Below are 26,482 nucleotides of genomic sequence, written 5' to 3'. Positions count from 1 at the left end.
GGACGGCAGTGTTGGGAATCTATATACAAAGCTATCGCATGGCTTGAAACGAGAGCTCTGATGCCTCCCACCATTGTCAGTGATGTTACATACAGTATAACACACATCTACAGTCTCCATACACTTCTGTTATGTCCCATACCTATCATCACATACTTCCTCATGATGAAAGGGGCTGATTATGAGTCACACTGAAATGCCGATTGGTGCGTCTCTAGACGCACAATTGGTCGCACCTTCTAAACTTGCACTAACCTAATGGAAGGTGCAGACTCCTATGTGAGTGTTTGAGCATTTTGTTTGCAACATCCTTCAGCGACACACAGACGTCACTCCCATAACATGCACATAAGGCAAATATCTCTGTGCAACAGCCCAGGACTGCCCAATACATTGTCAACGCATTTCTGAGATTGTACGTCTTCCATGCACCTCAATTGCAACTCCGACTCTGTGTGCCTGATGCGACATAGAAGCATGCGCAACAGATATAAATCATTCCACTGCGTCTGATATCGGATTCTCGCCCAAAGGCACACCTGAAAATCAACCAATAAAATCACAACATTATCCACAACCAGAAATACCAGTGTAGAAGAAGGGCAAATACACAGGCCACGTACAGAAAGGAAAAACACTCCGTAGAGTAGAAATAATGAGGATGACCCAAAAACTGCAATAGTAACAATGAAAAGAAAAAAGGTAATGCCTAGGTAAGTGCTGATAACATAAATAGACAGATGACAGTTAAGAGAGAGAATGTTGTTAGAGGAAGAGAAAAAGAGAGGGGGAAGGGGACACTGAGGAGAGACAGGAGAAAAGAGGGAAAAAAAATGCATCGCCGGGGATAACATCTAGTTTATAAGTTTAATTTTTAAATTACAATTTCCTACAAGCAACACACAACTGTGAGTGAATGAATCACCATTGTTAAACAAACGTTTGTTTTATATCAGATGCAATTCAGTGCTGACAGCCTCAAGAAGTCAGACTCAATTCTGGTATACTTAATTCAATTTAAAAACAATAGACAATTTTACAGTATGAGGCGTTAACACAGGAATTTGCAAATACATTTACCTATATATGCATCTTGAAATGGAACATCCTCTACCTCCCAGTTGCCCCTGTACTGTGGACAGTTTCCAAAATCTTTACTGCTTCACCAGAAGCCGGACAGTTGGCAGACCCTTTCCTACCTGGTCTTGCAGCTTTGTCTGCTTGCTGGTGTCTAACGTTTTGTTAGGCTCTTTCACACACTGTTTTGTCTGGGCGGGAAAAAAAAAGTTAGTTTTTTTTTCCGTCAAGTGTTTTTTTGTAGTCAAACACAGAAATACATGCATCCTTTCTGATGGCACCAATACGGCATATACTGATGGTTTCTTCTGATCCAGCTGCATATCTTCTTTGAGATTTCATTATGCTATGGTAGAACAATGGAGCTGAGCCATGCAATTCCTGTCAAGATAGGTATCTTTCCCAAAATCAATTTCTCCTACTCCCTGCAATTACCTGCATGGGAGAAAGTGGAATAATGTTCTGCTGATTGAATACCTCCTTGACCATATCCATTTGCAAGTTTGCCTATTTTCATACTGTTTTCCACTACTATTTATTGAATTACTTACTACTTTAGGCAATATTTATATATCTTGCAGCCCTTATTCAGTTATCTGGCTATGTTCTTCCCAGTAGAAATGGGATAGAGAGGAGGTGAAAACAGTATTTTTTTTTTTTAGATTATGGAAACTTGATCAACAAGGAGGAAAGTTTTGGGACAAAGCACTCAACATAAGCATTATCTTACTTATCTTGGTATGAGTTAAATATATTGGTTTTTCACCAGTATTTAAGTATGGAAATTTTATCTTTTAATACTGCACTAGATGGCTCTTTTTCTCACCCTGTTGCGTAATCAATTGCCATTTTTTGTTTGTTGTCATGAGATGCATGAATGAGCCAGCATTAGCAGAGTATGCTGGTTCTAGTAGTGCTAGTTGGAGTTCCCAGGGGTGACTCCCAGGTAAGCTGGCTCTCAATTTGGATGCATTTATGTACGTGCCTTTATCATGAGGCCCTACATTTGACAAAATTTGTATGTGCCTTTATCATGAGGCCTTATAATTGGTATAAATTACATTTGGGGTGAGTGTTTGGGCGTAGGGCCCCCGAGGCTGCTCTGGCTGGGCCTCCTCAGGGCATCACCACTTAATAAACATAGTTACTTTTCACATCACCTTTTATGTTTGTTTTTTATTCATGTAATTTTTTCACATATATTTTAACCCCTTTTTCAACACTTATTAACTACTCGCACACATCTATACTTTACACTGCACTGTCACCCTTTTTCCATTTTTCGTGTGATGTCCTGGGCTGGACGTTTTTTTGGGGTGCTCTATGCCCCGGACGTGAACCCCTTAGTGTTAGGGACTGCTAGTGACAGAGAAGCCGTGACGTGTCTAGCAGCTTCCCATGTATTTGCAAATGCATGCAACTAATATCTCTGAATTTCTATTACCATATAGTCTTCATGTATTGTTGCAAGTATAATTCAGTGTGCTGAGGAACCATAGGGGGTTAAATCCCCCCATTTTCTACTAGCTAATGTCTTGGTGCCATACACCACAGGACACTTACATATACACATAAATGGAAGTGTGTATATGTATGTACAGTATGTGTGTGTATATATATATATGTATGTATGTATGTAATAATCATGACCGGCTTAATCCACGACAATCAACTATCTGTGTGCCCTTGGTATGTGACACCATATACATAAATTACACTCCCACTGTCCAGTCTCCATGGTGTCAGTCCCTTAATGAAGTTTAGCCCCTCGTGTGTGTGTGTAATGTCTATTCATATATACACTAAAGGAGATTATGGAAGAGATATTTCTGATTAGTACTGTATAGCATCTATTCTGTGCATGGTCTTTTGCTAGATGCACTCTGATAGGGTGTATTTAGCACTTGCCTGTACTCAGGGGTGTATCAACTCCGAAATGGGTCTGTGTGCAGCGGACCCCCTTTCTTCTGCCATACACCTTACCTTGTGCCAGCAACCAGTCCCCCCTCCTCTGTGTTGCCATCTTCCCACTGATATTCAGGAAGATGGTGCATGTGCACAAGAGTGCCAGAGGCTTTGCTTTCACTGTATGGCATCATATCTCCAAAGATGTCACTGGGAAGGTGGCGCCACGGAGGAGGAGGGACCCGCTTGCTGACACAAGGCAAGTATACTATGGGTGCAGGGTGTGCATAGCACACTTTGCACCCTTTATAAATACGCCTATCCCTGTACTACCATATTTCCTGAGTACACAACATATCACAAAACCACCATTAACTCTGTTCAAACCATGACACTTCTCTCCCCTCAGTATGATTTTTTTTTCATTTAATTTGGTATTGTTTTTGTTTGCCCCTGGTACTAAACAAGTCTAAAATTTAAATATTTTTGAACTACACTAGTAATTTATGCTTAACTAAGTTTGACTCTATATTATAGGTAACGGAGGATCATATCAAATTGCTAAGGATTCAGCGGTTAATACAAGAAAAGCTGGATAAACCCTACCTAGATTACTCTTTACATGATACCATCTATAATCTGATACTTGATGGCATGCAGAAAAAAGCAGAACAGCTTTATAAAGAATTTAAAATCCCAGACAAAAGGTAATTACAGTATTATTTGTTTAGTATGAATAATTTCTGTAGAATAACATTGTACTTTTACTATCTACTCTGCAACATTTGGTGTCAGTGTTTCTTAGATTTTGTAACTGTTCTCGATGGAACGAGATAAGATTCTTGGATACAAAGACGTTAATCAAGCCACACAAACAAATATCCGTTAAAAAGACATTTATTACAAAGTAAAAGAAAAAGTAAATTCTAATAAACACTTAACTTGCTTGTCAGATAATCTCCTCAGAACATAAATGGTTTCATTCCTAGGAGCCCCTCCAATACCTCGGAGCTGGAATCTCGTACATCGAGCATAGGCAAAAGGCTGAGTCTATACTGACAAATTATAGTTTATATAGGCTGCTCTCTAAGAGAAAAACCCTTACATAAGCATTTTAACAGGTATAAAGGTCGTATTTGGAAATATACATAAATATTAATAGACAGTAGGGGACACTGTTGCCTCAATTATGAATGTTGGCAATCTCAACAACAACTATTTATGGAGTGTGTTTTCAGATTAACTGAAGGTAAGGTAACACAATGTTTACTCAGGAATAAGTATGTCTGGTAACTGTGATCTTTGCTTCTCTCTGTCAAAAACACCTTATGCAATGTCTGACCACCTCCTAATGTCTGATATCTAATACGTGATACATTTATAAAATCACTGCACACAACATGGCTTTCAGCAGCCATTTTCTGCGCTCCCATTACAGTAACTATATGAATGTTGTTTTCAAATATGTATTATTTGACAATAAAGCTATTTTTTTTGTTATTATATTATTATTGACAAAATATTTTATGAATTAAAAGAAACTGTGAAAGGTGTAATAAATCGGTAGTACAGTATCCGTGTTGTAATTGCTAGTACTATGCTATGGCTATTTAGTACTAAATCATATTATTAATAAAATGATAGACTAGAAGTATTATTTGTGTACAGTAAACATCATTTTACAGAAACATTTTGCAAATAAAAAGTAAAATGCATTACCTCCTCCTGGCTCTTACCTATGCACTGAATGACCAGTTACGCAGCTTTGCTTGGTAAAATGCATTACCTCCTCCTGGCTCTTACCTATGCACTGAATGACCAGTTACGCAGCTTTGCTTGGTAAAATGCATTACCTCCTCCTGGCTCTTACCTTTGCACTGAATAACCAGTTACGCAGCTTTGCTTGGTAAAATGCATTACCTCCTCCCGGCCCTTACCTATGCACTGAATGACCAGTTACGCAGCTTTGCTTGGTAAAATGCATTACCTACTCCTGGCTCTTACCTATGCACTGAATGACCAGTTACGCAGCTTTGCTTGGTAAAATGCATTACCTCCTCCTGGCTCTTACCTATGCACTGAATGACCAGTTACGCAGCTTTGCTTGGTAAAATGCATTACCTCCTCCTGGCTCTTACCTATGCACTGAATGACCAGTCACGCAGCTTTACTTGGTAAAATGCATTACCTCCTCCTGGCTCTTACCTATGCACTGAATGACCAGTTACGCAGCTTTGCTTGGTAAAATGCATTACCTCCTCCTGGCTCTTACCTATGCACTGAATGACCAGTCACGCAGCTTTGCTTGGTAAAATGCATTACCTCCTCCTGGCTCTTACCTTTGCACTGAATAACCAGTTACGCAGCTTTGCTTGGTAAAATGCATTACCTCCTCCCGGCCCTTACCTATGCACTGAATGACCAGTTACGCAGCTTTGCTTGGTAAAATGCATTACCTACTCCTGGCTCTTACCTATGCACTGAATGACCAGTTACGCAGCTTTGCTTGGTAAAATGCATTACCTCCTCCTGGCTCTTACCTATGCACTGAATGACCAGTTACGCAGCTTTGCTTGGTAAAATGCATTACCTCCTCCTGGCTCTTACCTATGCACTGAATGACCAGTTACGCAGCTTTGCTTGGTAAAATGCATTACCTCCTCCTGGCTCTTACCTATGCACTGAATGACCAGTCACGCAGCTTTGCTTGGTAAAATGCATTACCTCCTCCTGGCTCTTACCTATGCACTGAATGACCAGTTACGCAGCTTTACTTGGTAAAATGCATTACCTCCTCCTGGCTCTTACCTATGCACTGTGAATGACCAGTTACACAGCTTTGCTTGGTAAAATGCATTACCTCCTCCTGGCTCTTACCTATGCACTGAATGACCAGTTACGCAGCTTTACTTGGTAAAATGCATTACCTCCTCCCGGCCCTTACCTATGCACTGAATAACCAGTTACACAGCTTTGCTTGGTAAAATGCATTACCTCCTTCTGGCTCTTACCTATGCACTGAATGACCAGTTACACAGCTTTGCTTGGTAAAATGCAAAACCTCCTCCCGGCCCTTACCTATGAACTGAATGACCAGTTACGCAGCTTTACTTGCTAAAATGCATTACCTCCTCCTGGCTCTTACCTATGCACTGAATGACCAGTTACGCAGCTTTGCTTGGTAAAATGCATTACCTCCTCCTGGCTCTTACCTATGCACTGAATGACCAGTCACGCAGCTTTACTTGGTAAAATGCATTACCTCCTCCTGGCTCTTACCTATGCACTGAATGACCAGTTACGCAGCTTTGCTTGGTAAAATGCATTATCTCCTCCTGGCTCTTACCTATGCACTGAATGACCAGTTACGCAGCTTTGCTCTGTAAAGCTTTGTACTTGAGACATAAACTTAAGGAACTGGATGACTTTAGTTTATAAGCTAGTACATACTGTACATTTTACTGATTACACATGTCTACATGAAGCACTAAGTCTGTGCTTCATGTAGATATGTTTTTTTGCTCTGGTTTGCCATCTGCAATAGATAAAAAAAAAGTTCCCTTTAAAGCTTTTTTGGATCATATTCCAAGGCAATAAAAAAAAAAAACGTATCTATCTTCTGATGTAAATGCATAACTGAAAAGCAGAGAATTAGCGAACAGATAAACTACCTGGTAATGTAAAGATATAGCAGAAAACAGACAAATAAGATAGAAGTATGTAGTTACATATCCAGTGAAAGTTCTAGTACACCATGTACAATATAATACGTGATGGTGGAAAGCTATTTCTAGCAGTATAATGGGAATACTGTAAAATAGAAGGCCCCAGAACTCTCTGATTACATTGCATATCCTTCTTATTTTATTTTAGTCTCCTTTCACGTTAGCTTTCGTAATCTTCATTATATAACAGTAAGCAACATTAATGTGTTATTAATAATCCTGTGCTGTTGTAGCGTAAAAAAAAATCCCAAAAGACGATATGGTGTTTTGGGAGCATTGTGATGTGTTTATGAGGCTTGTTTTCCTAATAGGGGGGGTCCCCTGAATCTCTCCGTATGTTGTGCACTATGATCACTGTGTACTTTTATATTGCCTTTGCCTTAACATGCAGCCTGTCATAGGTTCTCCTCACACTTTTCTTTTCAATTAGATACTTTCAGGCTCATGAAGATCATAAATAGTTGTAAAAAAGCCCCTCTATGTAATAACTCTTTTTCTGTTTTTCTGTTCAGGTATTGGTGGCTGAAGATATCTGCACTGTCAGAGAAAGAAGATTGGGAGGAGTTGGAGAATTTTTCAAAAAGTAAAAAATCTCCAATAGGATACCTAGTGAGTGCATGTCTCAGATTGTCAATGTACATGGTCAAGTATATAACTCTAGTGATCTGTGTACAAAGGTATACTGGTTTTATTGTGCGTTATGAGAAATTACTTATTTTTTTATATAGTTGCTGTTTTGATTTTCTGTGTAGTTAGTACTGTAACAACGTAACATGTAAATTTTCATCTGTATTGATTATTCAGCTTAACCTACAGCAGAAGGCTCTTCTCTTCAGAAGTGGATGGAATCATATATAGTTCTCACCAGGCCCCCACCACTATATCATTACATTTACTGGTTCTTAAATCACAGGCAAAACTAGCTTTTCATGTCAAGGTTTGTGTTCGTAATGGCCAGGTTTATGCAGAGTTTCACATATAGGGGTAGATGTACTAATGGTGCATACACACGGTCAGTTTTGTTGTCAGATATGAACGATAATGATTTAAAAAATCGTTCAATCGTCCTATCTGAAAGAAAATCTGATATGTGGGCCTGCAACGATAAACGATGCGCATTCCCGCATGTCAGATAACGTTATGTCTGTGTTTGCAGTCAGATTTTGACGATTTCATTCATTTTAATACTGTCTGAAATCGTTCAAATCGTTGGTAAAAATCGTTCATCTGACCATGTGTATGCACCATTAGCCTTGGAGAGAGATAAAGTGGATGGAGATAAAGTACCAAGCAATGAGCTCCTAACTGTCATTTTTCAAACACAGCCCGTAAAGTGACAGTTAGGAGCTTGTTGGCTGGTACTTTTATCTTGCTCTACTTTATCAATCTACAAGGCTTAGTACCGCACCCCCATACTGTCTAATCAGCTCTCACTGTCATTTCCAAGACACTGCTAGATAAATTATTATTATTACATTTTATTTATAGGGCGCCACAAGTGGTCCGCAGCGCCGTACATACAGTAATGGGTACACCGAACATTACATTACAATACAGTAACCATAATATAAACCGAATACAAGTAGCAATTAGCAACACAATTCTCCATACACAGTACAGCTCTGAAGGTGTGAAGACTGTCATAGAAGTGCTAGAGAAGAAGTTTGTGAGACAGTGAGGAGGAGGACCCTACTCCTAGAAGCTTACAGTCTAGGACAATTAGAAGCTGACTGGTAGCTTTGGGCAACTTCTCACTTTATCACTCTCCAATGCTTCTTACATCTCCCCCTATATATACTGTTTTGATAAGCCCTATAAGAAATCTCGCTGTGTATTTGGGTTCTGCTGGCACTTGAGATGTCTGATCTCACACAGTAGTATATAGGGGTTAGTGCTGCTCATAGGATGGTATTTGTGCAATGTGAAAGAAAGATATGGTACACGTGTGTAGTGGGATAATGGATTTTGGGGGAGATGTAGTAAATCTTGGAGAGAGAAATGTACCAACCAATTAGCTCCCAACTGTAATTTTTCAAACACTGCCTGTAAATTGACAGGAGCTGATTGGTTGGTACTTTATCTCCGTCCACTTTATCTCTCACCAAGGCTTAATACTTAGACCCCAATCTCTCTCCAAGGCTTAATACATAGACCCCAAGCTTTGCTAAATCTCCCTTTCTTTGGCAATGTTCTGAATATGATGAATGCTATTATACACTGGTGTAATTGCCCTATTCAAATATCAACAAGTCATTTACTGTGCTTATCACATCCTGTCAAGTTTTGTTTAATTCACTTTATCATCACTAATTTAGAGTCATCTTTCTTATATTGAAGACTCCTAGGGGATGTTTCAATTGTTTATTACATTGCAGTAATGAATGGGTGCCCAATGTTGCAACTCAATTGTTTTGGGCTCCCATTACTTATCGCACTCTTCACAGGTAATTTGACCAACTTTAGCCGCGTAAAATTGCTAAATCCATCTAAAGTCCAGGTTAGAGGACCCAAACTCCTTTTTGGACACCCAAAACCATGATTTGTCGCACATTTCTGCTCGTTTCAGAAGGGTGCTAGTAGAGATGCCGGTGCCAATGACTGTTCGCGCCCTAACGGAGCAACAATTGAATTGCTCCTTTGGGCGTCCGGCATGATCAGCCGCCACCGAATACAATTGAATCATCTCCCCTAGCATTCGTTAGCATACATCTAATATTTTTTGTGCCCACTTTCCAGCTCCATGTAGTCATACATTCCCTGCTCATCATAATTAGTCTCTCAGGTCTGACTGAAAACTGGATTGTTTTTATTGTTTTTGGTGGCCATGATGTAGTAGGCCCAGTAAAAAAAAGCTGCAGAAAGGACATTATGGCTTCTCACTGGCACTTCCCCCTCATACCCCATGAATGTAGAAGTGAATTGAATGTGGCAAACAAAAATGCAACCTTACGTGACTTTACAAACATCTTTACCATTAAGGTATATACTGCAGCACTTGTAGCGCAGATAGGTTTTGTCCCAGTTCTCCAGACGGTATGCTGTCACATTGCCGACGGACGGAATGCGGGGCGTCGATATTCCGATGCCCGAATTCCGCCGTCCGGGAAAAAATGCCGGCGACGATATCCCGACAGTGAATAGGATACCGACGCAGGCATCGCGAAGCTTCACAATCCCAATCGTCCAGACGGGTAAGTAACAGCAAAGTCCCCATGGAACGGGGAGTTAGGTTTAGGCACCACTGGGGGGGAGGTTAGGGTAAGGCACCCCCAGGAGAGTTAGAGTTAGGCTAGGGGAAGGGGGGGGTTAGGGATAGGCGCCACTAGGGGGGGGAGGTTAGGTTTAGGGTGCGGTTAGGGGGGTTAGGTTTAGACGTCACTGGGGGGGGGAGGTTAGGGTTAGGCACCCTCGGGAGGGTTACCCTAGGGGAAGGGGAGGTTAGGTTTAGGGTGCGGGGAGGGGGGGTTAGATTTAGGCACCACAATGGGGGAGGTTAGGGTTAGGCACCACCAAGGAGTAGGTTAGCGTACTTGCTTATCGCTGCCGAGATTCTGAACCAGCAGGGCTTCCACTGTCGGGATTTCAGCCGCCTGCTTATCATACCGATTCCCTCCCAACACCCCAGACCCTCCTTCTAAGCCACTTATAAATTTATTTGAGACCCTATTATCTTTCAATTGTAGCATGAGACACACTACTTCAATAAATATTTCAAGCAATTATGCATTAATCAGCTGCAGTAACATTTTCTGAAGTACATTCTTCTTTCCTAACTATATCAAGATCCACCCAACAACTTTTTAATGTGATATAAAATATACTGACACCAAGTACCTGTGAAATAGAAAACTCTTTGACACTCATGGTCTTGGTTACATATTACCCTACCTCTATTAACAATTAAGTCCCTTGGTACTAGAACCTGGGTGCTAGATAATGTACCCTACCCCAGAAATATTTCTTTTCTGTTTTTTGACATCCTGAGTAACATACAATGTGGTATATTTATTGGGGTGTAACAGGTCAGATCCTTTGTGTTACTGTGACCCTGCTACCCACCTTTGGATCCTACCATCCCTTGTCTTTGTTCTTTTCTACAATGTCCGTAACCAGTGCATACTCCGTAAGCAGTAAACTCTTTTACATGTTATTGTTATGCCACAGGAGTGACTCTGAGGGTGTAAACTGGTTATCGCCTTGATGGCGGGTAATTCTTGGCAGGATGCGGCTGTGCTTCAGCTTTGGGAGCTGGACGATGTCTTGGCAGGATGGGCCTAAAGGCCGTGAAGATGAGGCGGCCTTTGGGCCGTGCAGCAGCCTTGAGGGCTGGTTGGCCTTGGCTAGTTGCGGCCTGAAGTGAGATGCAGCCTTTGAGCTGTGGAAGCAGATCGTGCCACCTGGATGGAACACATCGGCCGAGGTAATTTATCACGACTGGAACAATGGAGAGGCTGGAACACTGGAACTCTACTGGCATACAGGAGACACAGTCACAAACCGGAACACGAAACTCTATCACCGGCATGAAGTGAAGGGCTGACTGGAATTTAACAGAAACAGGGCCCAACCAGAGCAGGTCTCCCTAATGACAGACCAGTGAGCACCTGGGCTGTGCAGAAACTGGAGAATCAATCAGTGTGCACACAGACAGGCAGTAATTAGTGCAGAGGCTCAGCAGCAACCAAGACTGGAACTGCAAACAATATGCTGCTAACCACAGGTCCAAACAGGAGGAAGGAGGAGACTTCAGCGAACACTTGTCCGGCGTTCGCCTCGCTTGGTATTCGCAGTGCGGCGGCTTGTGACAGTTATCTATAAACCTCAGTGCTGCCACTTTCTTCATTGAATTCCTAGCCTTGGCTTCCATGTAAGCAGTATGCTCCTTGTCCTAGGAGGGCACAGTATGTGTACTGGTGGCTATATTTATAATGGAACACCTGGTACCTGCATTTGACTGAGACTAAAATAATAAAACACATATTAAATACAAGTGCTTTTACTAGTAAATGCACAAAAATGCAGAAATCAAATGTAGCATTCCAAAACAGAAATGAATATCAGGTCTCATGGAACAGTGACTTTAGTGTTACAGCTGTTTACATGCATTTTAAATGTGTAAAAAAAAACACAATTAAAATGTCATAGTTCAGATACTAATTTGCATATACCTTTGAACTGAGATTTTTACACTATAATAGTATTATTTATTAGTGCTAATTAATGTAGTGTCTTAATGAAATAATGTATTATTAGTGTAATTTTTGGAGATGGGGCTAGCCGCATTGAGCCTACAAAGGCATTCTCACAGGAGAGGGATCTTGGTACCCCTGTCCCTCATCCTCCATCCTGCTCTGTAGCCTTTTGCGAAATGACAGTGTCAGAAAAGGCAATGAAGCTATCGGTATACTGCTAAGATTATTACCGGGTACAGCTACTTATCAGAGTGGCTGTCCAGCAAGAGAACTTTGATCGATAACCATAAAAAATTCCTTATTGCCGCGATATGCAGCAATACAGAATTTTAATTTCGAGACTGGAACACATTTTTTGTTAAATAGGCTCCCTAGTGAGAGAAAGTGGTAAGTCTCTTCTAATTTATCCCATAAAGACAAATAAAGTGTAGCATATTTGTCTACTTTACCGGACTCGCAAGAGTAGACCAACTTTCCAGTTCTGCCCACATCCTGAGAGAAGCGGGCAGTCAATGATTTGTGGTGAAGCGCGTCATTGTGTTATCTTCCCTGCCGCACAATGCCACAAATCCTGATGACCAGATTTTCTGTGCTGCGAACCGCGCCTCTTCTTCTGGCATCTCCCACTGAGCCTGGGGAAAAGTAAATATGAAGTAGAGTCAGTTTATTTTGTATTCTTTCATTTTCCATGCGTCTTTGGAGACCAAAACTGAATTTTCAAAGAGACCGATTTCCACTACATTGTATCAGCTTTTTGAACTGAAGCAAAACCAATGACCTTCCCTGTCTCTGTGATCTAATCAGAAGAAATGATGATGCTGGGTACACACTGACAGATATATCAATTGATCGGCCAATATATCTGGTGCCCATCGACTAGTGTGTACCAGCGATTTGTCTGTGAACGACGTTGTTCACAGACACATCTCGTTGGTTGTGCTGCACAGCCGATGGACAGAGATTTCTGTCCATCGGCAAGTGTGTACAGGCGGTCAGCCGGCCGCGCCCTGCAGCAGCAGCCGAAGGGAGGGGGGCGAACACTCCCCCGACCTGCCCCCCTGCCAGCGGAACCCGCGGATGCCTGGAAGATGATGGTCGTTCAGTGTGTATGAACCACCATCATCTACAGATATATCTGCAAATCACTTGATCTGCAGATATATCTGCTAGGTGTGTACCCACATTGTATTTCTTTCACCTCAGATGACCCCATATAACGTGCCTGTCAACATCTGGTTATCTAGTGATTTTGGTTACTTTGATAGGGAGAAGACTAAAGAAGTAGGAAAGCTTTGAGAAAATTAGCATCCTTAACCTGAGAATCTTTCTGTGCCAGAATAAGAGTCCGTCTCCTTTACTCTGCAGATCCAGAGCATAATCTGGGGAAAATACTGTACAGTGGAATACACTAAATAAAAATTAAAATGGAAAGTAATATTTTTATGGGTGTGAATATAGCCATTGTTTGGCTTGTAAAGTATTTTTATTTTATATTTGTTTTACTACATATGCAAATGTAAATGTCAGGGGGGACATGAGCAAATGTATATATTTTATTCAGTTAAGAACATTAGACGTGGTACAAATATTCCTTTTTTTTTCCAGCCATTTGTAGAACTGTGTATGAAGTACCACAACAAGTTTGAGGCAAAGAAGTACACTACTCGTGTGACTCCTGAGCTACGGGTAAAGGCTTTCCTTTTAGTTGGGTAAGTTCATTGATATTTTTTTCTCAGCTGAAATAATGTAGGATGCTTACACACTGCAAAAATCATACACAACATGCAGCTTGTGATCTGTCTTCTTCAGCACCCATATTTTTATTATTAAAATTGTATATGTTAGACATGTAGCAACATTTACATTTACATATAAAGCATTTCATGCCACTCATTTTAATAACAATAAAATGATAAAACATAATAAAGATAACATTTCACGTTTAGAATTAACCAGCATAAGTGTGTACCTTAGAAATGTACTTCAATCTCAGTGCTCTTCCTTTTCTGTTTTCTATACTTAAATATTGGGACATTGACAGAATTTTCCTATTTTGGCATCTATTCACCACCACAATGGCTTTGAAATGAAACAAACAAGATGTGCTTTAACTGCAGACTTTCAGATTTAATTTGAGGGTAATTACATCCAAATCAGGTGAACGGTGTAGGAATTACAATGGTTTCTATATTTGCCTCCCACTTTTAAAGGGGCCAAAAGTAATGGGACTATCAACTCAAAAGCTATTTCATGGACAGGTGTGGGCTATTCCCTCATTATTTCATTATCAATTAAGCAGGTAAAAGGTCTGGAGTTGATTCTAGGTGTGACATTTGCATTTGGAATCAGTTGCTGTTGACACTCAATATGAGATCCAAAGAGCTGTCACTATCAGTGAAGCAAGCCATCATTAGGCTGAAAAATCAAAACAGACCCATCAGAGAGAGAGCAAAAACATTAGGTGTGGCCAAATCAACTGTTCGGAACATTCTTAAAAAGAAAGAACGCACCGGAGAGCTCAGCAACACCAAAAGACCCGGAAGACAACTGTGGTGGATGACAGAAGAATTATTTCCCTGGTGAAGAAAAACCCCTTCACAACAGTTGGTCAAATCAAGAACACTCTCCAGGAGGTAGGTGTATATGTGTCAAAGTCAACAATCAAGAGATTCACAAGAGTGAATATAGAGGGTTCACCACAAGATGTAAACCATTGGTGAGCCTCAAAAACAGGAAGACCAGATTAGAGTTTGCCAAACAACATCTAAAAAAGCCATTACAGTTCTGGAACAACATCCTATGGACAGATGAAACAAAGATCAACTTGTACCAGAGTGATGGGAAGAGAAGAGTATGGAAAAGGAAAGGAACTGCTCACGATCCAAAACATACGACCTCATCAGTGAAGCATGGTGGTGGTAGTGTCATGGTGTGGGCATGTATGGCTGCCAATGGAACTGGTTCCCTTGTATTTATTGATGATGTGACTGCTGACAAATTAGCAGAATGAATTCTGAAGTGTTTCGGGCAATATTATATGCTCATATTCAGTCAAATGCTTCAGAACTCATTGGACGGCACTTCACAGTGCAGATGGACAATGACCCGAAGCATACTGCAAAAGCAACCAAAGAGTTTTTTAAGGCTAAAAAGTGGAATGTTATGCAATGGCCAAGTCAATCCCCTGACCTGAATCCGATTGAGCATTTCACTTGATGAAGACAAAACTGAAGGGAAAATGACCCAAGAACAAGCAGGAACTGAAGACATTTGCAGTAGAGGCCTGGCAGAGCATCACCAGGGATGAAACCCAGCGTCTGGTGATGTCTATGCATTCCAGACTTCAGGCTGTAATTGCCTGCAAAGGATTTGAAACAAAGTATTAAATAGTAAAAGTTAGATTTAGGATTGCTTAGTTTGTCCCATTACTTTTGGCCCCTTAAAAAGTGGGAGGCACATATAGAAATCGTTGTAATTCCTACACCGTTCACCTGATTTGGATGTAATTACCCTCAAGTTACATCTGAAAGTCTGCAGTTAAAGCACATCTTGTTTGTTTCATTTCAAAGCCATTGTGGTGGTGAATAGAGGCCAAAATAGGAAAATTCTGTCAATGTCCCAATTTTTATGCACCTGACTGTATAAGGCTCTGTATGTTTGGTAGAGCTTATAATCGTCAATTTGTATTGACTCCCAAGATGTATGCAGAGGGAGCATGAAAATGAGAGCGTTACATATAGTACAGTATGAAATTTAATGTGGAATGTGAACACAACTTGGCTAATTACCAATTGCAGCACCTACCTATTATAGCATTCTTGTGGTTTTGCTATAATATTACTTACATGCTTTCATATTGCACTGTAAAAACAAACTGTATATACAGTATAGTCTTGAGTAACATTGTTAAATTGATTGGTATTATAGTCTTGTACTCATTTCTTTAACACCTTTTTCTTTTTTTTTTAAGAGATTTAGACCAAGCTGCTGAAGTTGCCATTGAACATAAAAATGAAAATGAAATGAACACAGTCCTGTCAAAATGTACTTCAGTCACAGATGCCTCTGTAGCCGAGAAGATTGAACGCGCTAAAGCACAACTACTTAAAAAATAATTAATTATATGAAGACTGTTACTGTGCTATTTCTGCTACTGTAGTATAATAAATATATGATAATTAAGTTTAGAAATATTAGTTAAACATGTTATGAATTGCAATATTTTATTCCAAGGTCTTTCTGTCGTCGTCCTACAAATTTAGTGTCCATAAGGTGTTTTATTAAAAGCGATATAAACACATCTGATGTACATTATTTTAAAGATTGCTACAGTGAAATTCCAAAAATAATTTTAAAGTTTATGCTGCTAAAGTTAGCTCCAACCGGACAAGTTATTAAATCTTCAATGCAAGTTCTATAAATAAGTTAAAAACAGTTACAGTAAGAAAAAAGAAAGGAAATATCACTGTAATGGTGCATACACATGGTCAGATCAGACAACGATCAGATATCGTTGTCTGATTGACCAACATGTACTGGATGATCGTTATCGAACGTGCTGGATGATCGTTATCGAACATCCAGCCCATGCTCCATTCCCCCAACTACTATAACGGCCCTCGATCAACAATCGAGGGTCCCTATAGTTAACCAGGCTACCTTGTTGCTATCGACCAGGTTGACCTTTATGCACGGGCGATGGTCGATATCGATCATCCGTGCCTGCGCATCGACCATCGTTTGAAGGGGCCAGAAACTGGTCGATTTGAACGATAACGATATATATCGTTATCGTTCAAATCGACCAGGGAAATCTTACCATGTGTATGCACCATAAAAGATATCAACATGTTTGGGGATACAGTCTATTAGAAAGTGACTAAAAAGTATGGTGGGCAAAACCTGCCGCCCCTAGTTCAACACAACAAATGGAGGCTCACCCGACTGCAATACATATAATCCAACGAAGCAAAATTATTGTGTCATCCAGTGGCGCTGGATATAAAATATTACAAAACACGAGGTATTGGGATAGTACTTAATCCTTATCATAAATTGGAAATCCTGCTGGTTATCCTTTTGTATCTGGAATTCTGAACATCTTCATACTTTGTCCATATGATACATGTAACAAAAACAAATGATAAAAAAATGTCTTAATAGTCTGGTGTAATTTTCCTATTAATGTTCATATGCAGAATGGCGTTGTTCTTATCAAATAGTCACATATAATTGATGCGTACCCCACTCACATTAGGAAGTGTGGTTAAATTCCTAAAAAGGTTTCTTTATTCTTCCTTCCTAATTGTTATTCCAAACAAGTCCTTTTATATCGTGACACACAAATATTATGAGGGGTGAAGTGATGCGTACCCTACTCACGTGGTGTAAATGCTGTAACCTGCATATAATGGTTTCTTTTCGGATATCCCCCTGGAGTATCCTCGGGGTTAATTCCCATATGATGTTTCCTCCTTGTTTCTAGTAGAAATCCAAGGAGTTCTCAGGAATACCTGGTACCTATGTATCATGTTTGGGGAACCTTCACATATTTAAATTGCATACATTTGATTGTAGAAAACATGCAAGATGTAGGTCAAATTTAGGTACCTGGATAAGTGGAACATTTTTGAATGAGAAATAAATTACCATGCAACAGTACAGCTCTTACCGTTTTGATTACCTACTTTTAGCCACTTTTAACAGCTTCAATTGGAATCGGACTGTGGACATAATTTTCCTAATTACGGCATTATGTTAAGAGTTCCATATGATATATGGGATAATACGATCTGGTGAGATTTAATAGTACGTTTTTAGGAAACTAATGATGTATTTTAAAGGTTTTCTGTGGTATCATAATTGAATAAATAATTTAAAATTTTTCCCTTACCGTTGCCTAAAACTAACCTCCCTGCACCCTAACCCTCCCCCCTTTGTGCCTAACCCTCCCACTAACCCCACTACTTACCTCCGGGATGCAAGCATCGGGTTTCCGGCAGCGGTATTCTAAGCGCCGACATCCCATGTGCCAGGATATTGACCGGATCCCCCTTAAGGGTTGGATGTCGGTTACAGTTGGACATTCACAGGATGTCTGCATTATGTATACAGAAATGTGATAACTCCTTCACTGGGCCTCACACAGCATATCTGCTAGTCATGCAGAAATATTTAGCAAATATTTTGAAAACTTTATTGCAAATTGAGTAGGGGGGAACAGAAAGGAAAATGGAGGGGAGAGAGTAGCATATAAGACAAATCAATTTAAGTAACGAATATCACAGAAAGTAAAACGGGTATATATTGTTCAGTTGACTGGGGACCAGATACTGGGTGGGATGCAACAACGGGAGAAATGCAGTCAAACCCCCAAAATGCGGGTTTGACAGCATTTCTCATATGCACCAAGCCCAGTAATGCAATGCATTCCCCGGGGCTTGGATGCAGTGGATACGCCATCATCAGACAGCGTTATCCAATCGGATCCCTCCCAGCACCCCCTGCGGCACTTGTGCACAGAATGACACTAGAGGGACTACTGGGTCATAGATCCAGAAGACCCTCATTCCAAAGGACATCTCTTACCGAGAGAGCTGACCTTTGTGATTATGTTCATGCATACCAGCATGCATGTGAAGAGTGGCGGGATGCATCTCGCCTATCATAAAAATATCTTAGCAGGAGGAAGATGTGACTACAGTGGAGCAGATACGGCACCAAATCTCGGGTTCATGGGTCTCCCCCAAGTCCTTCTCCCAAGCCAGTTCATGAGGATCCTTTTCAGAAGAGTGAGCGATCAACAAGAGATGAGAGATGGAGGGTAGCAGTCCTTTTGGAAGGGGATCTGATCCAAAAGGACTCCACTGCAGTACAGTGAGGGCGTTGGCTTTATTGAAACGGTCATAAAAATTATGTTGCATCCATCGAAGCGTTGTTACAATTTTATCGTATAGTATTTAATTAAGTTCAGCTTTTAGGGGCAGTAGGTAGTATAAAGTGAGCATCTGGGAGAACGTCGGTGGAGGGAGGTTAGAACCACAATTTGGGATTCGAGTTCCTGTCACTTCTGCGCGAAAGTAAGCAAAATAAGGTGATCTCTTCAACACTCCTTCGCAGCCAGCACACCGGATTTGTAAGTGGATATTATATTTACATTTATTTGGCAAGAGCAAGGAATCTTCTATGCACATTGAATAATGCATAAAATCATTGTGTTTTATATTATCAATTTCTATGCAATATTTTTTTTATGATGTGTATCATCAATTAAATGTGTGTTGACTTATTGTGCCATGTAAAGTCTTAAATTATAAAGAGTGCAGTGCCATCCTCAATATACTTAGAACAGATCTATGTGAGGGTACAGGTTATGAGTGGGTGAAAAGTGGTTATAGGTGCATTCTTGTGGATTGAGAACTCACCGGGCATCAAAAAAAGCATAATTCTTAATGGTCTCAGCTAAACTCTTTGAGGCCCAGAGCTCACTTGTGATAATGGGAGAATCAGGATTTTAGTCCCAATTCGGATGGAGGACTGCCCACGTGAGACTTCATGAAGGTGTGAGAGAAACTGGTCATAGAAGACACCCTGCCCCACATTGGGCGAATAAACAGGTGCTATGGTGATGATATAGATGATTATGTTTGGCTATGAGAATGATATCTCAGTTAAGTAGTAAAATGTACCTTTCTGTAAAATGAATTACATTGAGGAAAACCTCATTTGTTTTTTATCTCTTGAAGTATTGAGCTACTAAAGTTGAGGCCATTGACGTTTAAAGATAGAAATCGTAAAATCGGACTTCCGGTGGGCGGGGCAATGGACGCTTATTTGCTCTCCAAACTAAGAGTCCTAAGATCTGCTTCCATCTTCTGTTTATTGGGCTATTTTAAGGATAAAAGTCACTCCATTGAATAGATCTCGAGAGGTGGATTCTATTGGTGCCTTTATAGTAACGGGAGCCTGACTGTCCACCGAAGTTCAGCCACTGACCGCTCCCAACAGTGGTGTTGCGCTCTGTCTCGGACTCTTAGTTCCTTGCCTTCCTTGTGGTATTATCCCTGCACCCCCTTCCCAGTACCATATCTCATTCTAGCCCTTCTCTTTGCCCCCCTCTCCCTTCCTTATTGCGGTCCTGGACTTTTTTTCTAGTGACCTGGTGTGATCAGCTACTCTGGGACCGGATCATGGATCGTCACGTTCATCCACGTCATCTCCGTTATATGTCTGACTGTGACAGCTTGGCTGTCGCAGTCCGGGTCTCGCGCATGCGCACAACGGAGCTCCCTCCGTCGTGCGCATGCGCAGTGGGGAACATCGACCCACTTGCGAGCGTACTGCCGCTTGCGAGTGGGTCTGAATGACCCCCATAGCTCGATTGAATTGCTTATTTTTTACTCATTTGTTTTTTTCTCATGTACATTTTTCACTTAGTGACACCTGTACTACACTGTTTTACACCCATCACCTTCACAGTGTTGCCTGCTAACCTGTTGCTGAACTTGTACCTATTGCCGTCTGGTATTCTACAAAATGTGAAATTTGTTTTTTTAAGACATCCCTAGAGTAGCCTTACCACATCTGCACTCCTTTGCTGCACATTAGGTGTGGCGACTATAGTTTATTCTCTTAATAAACGTTCTGGTATTACTTTAGGAGGTATCTTCCCCTGTATTGAGGTGTCTGTGGGCTATGGATAAATATTGTCAAGGGTCATCCTCTCACAGATCCCAGAACTCTGCTAGCACGTCCAAAATGGGGAAAGCCTAAAGGAATTTGCTGATATATATAAATTGCTCAAAGATGATAATAATAAACTCTTTTAACTTATGTACCCTGCTAAGTTGCGGGTGCAAGACAATAGCCAAACCCTTTATTTTTCTGACCCTACTGTGGCCAGAACTCACGTCACCCGGGTCCTCAATGTCGCTGGATCTCCACACTGTTGGGTTCCTCTTATTACATTATTACATGAGTTATTAATTGTCACACTGTTGACTCTGGGCCTGATTCAGACCCGGACGCTTGTTCTTAAAAAAGGGGCCGGATATTTAAATTGAGCGCTTGCTCTTTGCGGTGTGTTGACGCCTCTATGTCTGAGCGAGCGTCCGAAAAATGCGCTCGCTATTTTGTAAAGATGCCCCTTTGCCGTTCGCATCACACGTCATCTCCGTTATTAGATTAATCGGGAACATCGAAAGGCATCTGAACTGCTCGCAGTGCTTGTGGTAGGATTTAGTTCCCGCTATCACTGCGAGAAGTTCAGGCTAAAAGACAACCAAGTGACGTGGTCGATGACGCTCCTTTACTAATTATGCACTCCCATTAAACGCTGTTTTGACCGTTAGGCACGCCTGCGTTCGGATCTCCACTCCCCCGTTTTCAAGCACCTTCCCCTGTTACCACCCACAAACGGTACATTCTGTCAATCAAATTAGCAACCCCGCGTTTTACGAGCGCACGATTTCCGACCGCAATGACTGGTTTGCGCATGCGCATTGCGAACCATACGCATGCGCAGTTGTGCAAACATCGCTCAGAGCGAACGAGCGGCCGTTTACGAGCAGCTCTGAATCAGGTCCTCTGTTAGGCTACTCAGGTTATCCTTATTCTCTCATAACATGAATCTCTTTGTTTTTGCTCCTGGTCATTTGTTCACTGATTGTGATATTCGCCCTATATTTGTTTGGTTCTGGAAATTTTTTAAATGTACTTTGAAGCCTTGTGTCTAATGTTCATGTATTGTTGGTGCTCCCCCGGTTTATTTTTTTTTTTGCTGCTACTTGTTGATCCCTTCTGCTGGCTGAGACGGAAGGGCCATTTACTTTTGGTTCTCTTGCTTGGTTCCTTACTTTCCCAAGTTGGGTATACTGTACGTTAAATGTCATCAGGCCCTAGATGTGACCCCCTCTCCACTGCTTTGGTCCATTTTAAGCTGATTTCCTAGAACGCGGGGCCATAATTCCCCTGTCAAAATGGGTAGTCACTCATCTGCGTAGGTTTCTCCCTGAGGTTATATTTTACAGGCGACTCATTGGGATGCGGGAGGTGACTCTACATTGCGGGCTCCCTGGTTGGGTGAATGCATTTCTACAAAATTCTGAAGACAATGGGAGTTTCCATTCCATAACGATGTTCAATATTCTATTACTGACACTGTTTCTGACCCTGAAGGGTGCTATTTGATACTGGTTGCGACAATTTGGGGTACAAGCTATACTTTGGTAAACATATATGCACCTAATGTGTCCACTTCTGAATTCCTACATGCCATCACGCAAATTTTGACAAAATGGCTATCTGATCATTGGTGGTGATTTTAATTTTGTCAACGATCCATCCTTGGACAAACAACCTCCCTCCAGGCACCCCATGTTACCTCTATATAGAAAGAAGTAGTTTCTCAAACCACTCTCCAGCTTACTGATATCTGGTGTCGTCTTAATCTCTCCGACCGTTCTTTAACTTTTTATTCTGTGGTACATAGGACCTCATTCAGAGTCGCTCATTGCGGCCGCTCGGTCGTACGCAACCGATGTTCGCTAAACTGCGCATGCGTAAAATTCGCAATGCGCGTGCGCAAACTAGCTGTTACGATCAGAAATTGCTCTCTCCTTGAACACAGCCAGATCGTTAGTTTGAGTGACAGAATGAGCCGTTTGTGGGTGGTAACAGGGGAAGGTGCTTGTGAACGGGGGAGTGGAGATCCGAACGCAGGCGTGCCTGACTATGCAAACTGCGTTTTATGGGAGTGCATAATTAACTAAGTAGTGTCATGGCACATGTGACATGGGAGGTTTTTACACTGACTTGATCGTAGTGCTTAAGAGAGGGTATGGTCAACCTTAAGCTCTATGGCCAGCTCCGATGGTCTCGATTAATCCTTATATGCCCGGAGATGATGTGTATTGCGAACGATAAGGGGGCGTGTTTTTAGTCTTACGGCCGCATCCTCCCCTCGCTCGTCCAACTAACGATCCCGTCTTAACGATGCAACTTACGAGCGCTTCATTTGCATGTCTGGCCCCTTTTCCCTTACGACCGAGCGGCCGCAACGACCGACTCTGAATGAGGTCCATAGTTCTTGGTCACGCATTGATACTTTTCTGATAGAGGATACACTGGTCTCACACACACATACACCAGACCAATATACATAATATTGTCATCTCCGACCATGCTCCAGTCTCTCTTACTCTCACTAAACCAACTATTGAGGGTTTCGCCCATGGTGCTTCCCTTCTTATCTTTAACCCTCAGATGATTTCCGCAACTTTCTTATTCATAGTTGGATGACCTACTCTGATGACAATATTTATTTCTTCAGTGTCCATAGGGTTCCACAGGGATACCATGGGTAATGTGGTTGAAAGATCCAGGCACCAAACAGTTAAAGCTTTCAGCTCCCAGGATGCACTGGGTCCTCCTCCATATATACCCCACCCCTAGCCACAAGCCTTCAGTTGTTTGTTTGGTGCAGCAGGATCAAGACATACCTTTTTGTAGCAGGGGACTGCTTTTTTTATGTCTTATGTTTGAGTCAGCAGTACTATGCGTCTGTATTAAGATTCAGATAATGAGACTCCATCTACCTTCGCCGGGCCAAGACATCTGTAATTGTGCTGGTGATTTCGGCGGATCTTGGCTTAGCTTGCTAGCAGCGACGCTGGGACCTGGACTGCAACCGGATGCATGGAGATGACAGGTAAGGCGATTACTCGTATACAGGGAATCGTGCCTGGCAGTCCTTGCTTCTGGTGTCAGAGACATGCCAGGAGCCGCTGCAGTCAGGGCCTGGGATTGTCCGCGTCCTCACTAGTCCATCGGGGCCTTATTGTCTGATGCCAGGGATTGGCAGCAGATGCATATCTACTGCCATGAGGCCAACGTACCTGGCTGGTTGATGCAGCTATGGGTGGGGGGCACTCCCCCAGCAGCTCCTCCCCTGAACCAGCCCTTCAATAAGGTTTTGTGCATCTATGTTGCTCCGCCTTCACACCACGTGTATATGAGACACTCACAGCCCGCTATCGGTACGCTACTGTTTGTCTCAGGAGGGTTTGGGTCAGTCTCCATGTATACCTCTCCAGTGGTTAAGGTGTACAGTGCTCTATCCTACCATGCCTCATGTTTGTGTAGTTGATTTAGAGTATATTGCGATTATATTGTGATTATTTACATATGCATTGTATGTGACTGTTTGCTTGCTGCTGTATTAATACGGTCCTTCCTTCCCATTTCGGACTATCAATTATAGCTATCACTGTTTATTCTCTCCATCCCTCTGGGAGGGGGGGGGGTTTCCCTCTGGGTACTTCACATTTAAATTGAATTTGCAAAGGCTGTCACATTGCATTTGTATTGTTTCCTTTACTTTGAAAAATGTCAAGAGATAAAGGTAAACAGGACGTAGAGGCTCCTGTGCTGATTTTATGTAAATCCTGTATGACAAGTTTGTCCTCACAGGACGTTGTTAAGGATGGTTTGTGTATTGCCTGTTATAAAGAGCCACATCAGTTCAATATACAAGATCCATCTTGGGTATCATCTTTGTCTCAGGTAATGAAGCAGTTTGAGGATTGCATGGCTGCTCCTACAATGCCTTCTTGTATGGGGTGTTCACAGCATGCTATGTTTATACCTCCTATGCATCCTTCTTGGGGGAATGTTTACGGCCACTGTAGTCAGTATGGGACTGTCAAATGTTGAAAATAAGGTTATTACTAAGGTGCCTAAATGCAGATGATCTGCTCAGTTTATTGATTCAGACGCATCATCAGAGGATGCGCAAGGTTCTTCTGCAGCGTCTAGCTCAGGAGAGGAGGACCTTCCATCCACAGTGGATGTTCCTTCTTTGTGAAGGTCGTTAAATCAGTCCTAGATATTCAGGATGATGAACCAGCACCTAATAAGAAGGCTCTATTGTTTAATCACCACCGAAAGGGGGTCAAAATGGAGTTTCCTATATCTGAGCTGCTCACTGAGCTTACCGAGGAGGCATGGGGTATCCCGGATAAACTGTTTTATGTCAATAAAAGATTAACATCGTTGTAACCTTTCCCAGCCTTTGCATGTACTAAGTGGGAGGTTCCTCCTACTGTGGATGCTCATGTATTGCACTTAGTTACAAATGCTACATTGCCCATTTCATCAGCATCTTTTCTGTAGGACGCTACAGACAGAAAGATTGAAGAATGTCTAAGACAATATTTTCAGCTTCTGGAGCAGTTAACCGTCCAGCTATGGCTGGAGCTTGGGTAGATAGAGCTGTTGAAGAATGGACAGGGGCAATGGAAGATTCTCTACCAGAGAACAGTTGACGTTCATCTCCCAAATATGGGAAGCAGCTTCTTATTTGGGAAGAGCTGCAGTGGATGCTGGAATTTTAGCTTCCAAAGCATCAGCAGCTCTAGTAGTAGTACGCAGGGCCATTTGGTTAAGATCCTGGAAGGCTGATACAGAATCAAAGAAGGCTCTGGAAACTTTACCTTTCTAGGGAAGGAAACTTTATGGAGCAGAGTTAGACAATATAAGTTATACTCTGGCAGCTTCAAAATCAGCAGGATTGGCATCTACACCTACAGTAAAACCTAAGCAGTTTTTCTTTTGCCCATTTCGACCTCAGTGAAGAGTAAATGAAAAGTCTCCCCCATCGGATGGGGTCAGGGCCTTGGTCCTTCAAGAGGCTATTCAATCTATACTGCAGGCAGGGGTAATAATCCCGGTCCCTGTGTCACAACAGGGAAGGGGTTTTTATTCCAATCTGTTTTTGGTTCAGAAACCAAATGGGGCTTTTCGCCCTATCCTGAACCTCAAAACCCGCAATCCGTTTAACCATATTCCCAAGTTTCGTATGGAAACTCTTCAGACAATTATTTTGGCAATGGAGCCTGGGGATTTTATGTTTTCCCTGGACATTCAGGATGCGTATCTACATGTTCCCATTACATCATCCCACCAAAGATTTCTAGGATTTGCTGTCCTGCAGCAACATTACCAATTTCATGCGCTGCCTTTTGGTCTGTCGACGGCCCCAAAATTATGGCAGTTATGACAGCTTACCTAAGGCGTCAGGGTATCAGAATTCTTCCATATCTGGACGACTTTCTGAAATTGGCACAGACTCCAGTTGTTTTGCAACACCATCTTCAATTGACAATTGCCTGTCTACAAAGGCACGGCTGGATCATCAATTGGAAAAAATAATCTATTCTTCCAGCACAGATGGTACATATGTGAGCATTTCTGGATTCTCAGGCACAAAGGGTGATTCTGCCAGAGGACATGATTACAGCCCTATCATTGCAGATAGGCAAGCTATCATGCAAGTGAAGGGTATCCATTCTATCAGCAATGCAGGTCCTGGGATCAATGGTATCCACCTTAGACATGGTGGGGTATGCTCAGTTCCTTTCCAGGCCCCTGCAAAGATTGATTCTCTACAGGTGGAATTGACAGTATAATCTAAGAAGGTCCCAGAGGATCCTTCTCACTCCGGAGGTTCACCTCTCCTTCCTGTGGTGGCTGAAAAAGGACCATCTGAAAAAAGGGCATCCATTCTGGATTCCAAATTGGTTGCTT

At 41.8% G+C, this 26,482-nt stretch overlaps 1 protein-coding gene across 2 annotated transcripts in view; it reads left to right on the top strand.

The window, feature by feature from the left end:
• The window catches only part of VPS16 (VPS16 core subunit of CORVET and HOPS complexes), a 192,969-nt gene extending 175,908 nt beyond the window's left edge, over positions 1–17,061 (top strand). For both annotated transcript variants that reach the window (XM_088451038.1, XM_088451037.1), the window contains exons 21-24: positions 3,520–3,689; positions 7,220–7,316; positions 13,505–13,608; positions 15,870–17,061. In XM_088451038.1, coding sequence (XP_088307164.1) covers positions 3,520–3,689; positions 7,220–7,316; positions 13,505–13,608; positions 15,870–16,014 — 516 coding nt within the window. In that variant the 3' untranslated portion in view covers positions 16,015–17,061. The remainder of the gene's footprint in view (positions 1–3,519; positions 3,690–7,219; positions 7,317–13,504; positions 13,609–15,869) is intronic.
• The last annotated feature ends 9,421 nt before the right edge of the window (positions 17,062–26,482 follow it).

Source organism: Taudactylus pleione, unplaced genomic scaffold (genome assembly GCF_031769625.1).
Source record: "Taudactylus pleione unplaced genomic scaffold, aTauple2 ptg000536l, whole genome shotgun sequence".
In the NCBI taxonomy this organism is placed as follows: Eukaryota; Metazoa; Chordata; class Amphibia; order Anura; family Myobatrachidae; genus Taudactylus; species Taudactylus pleione.
Note: the sequence above shows the minus strand (reverse complement) of the source record. Positions and strands in the feature narration are given on the sequence as shown.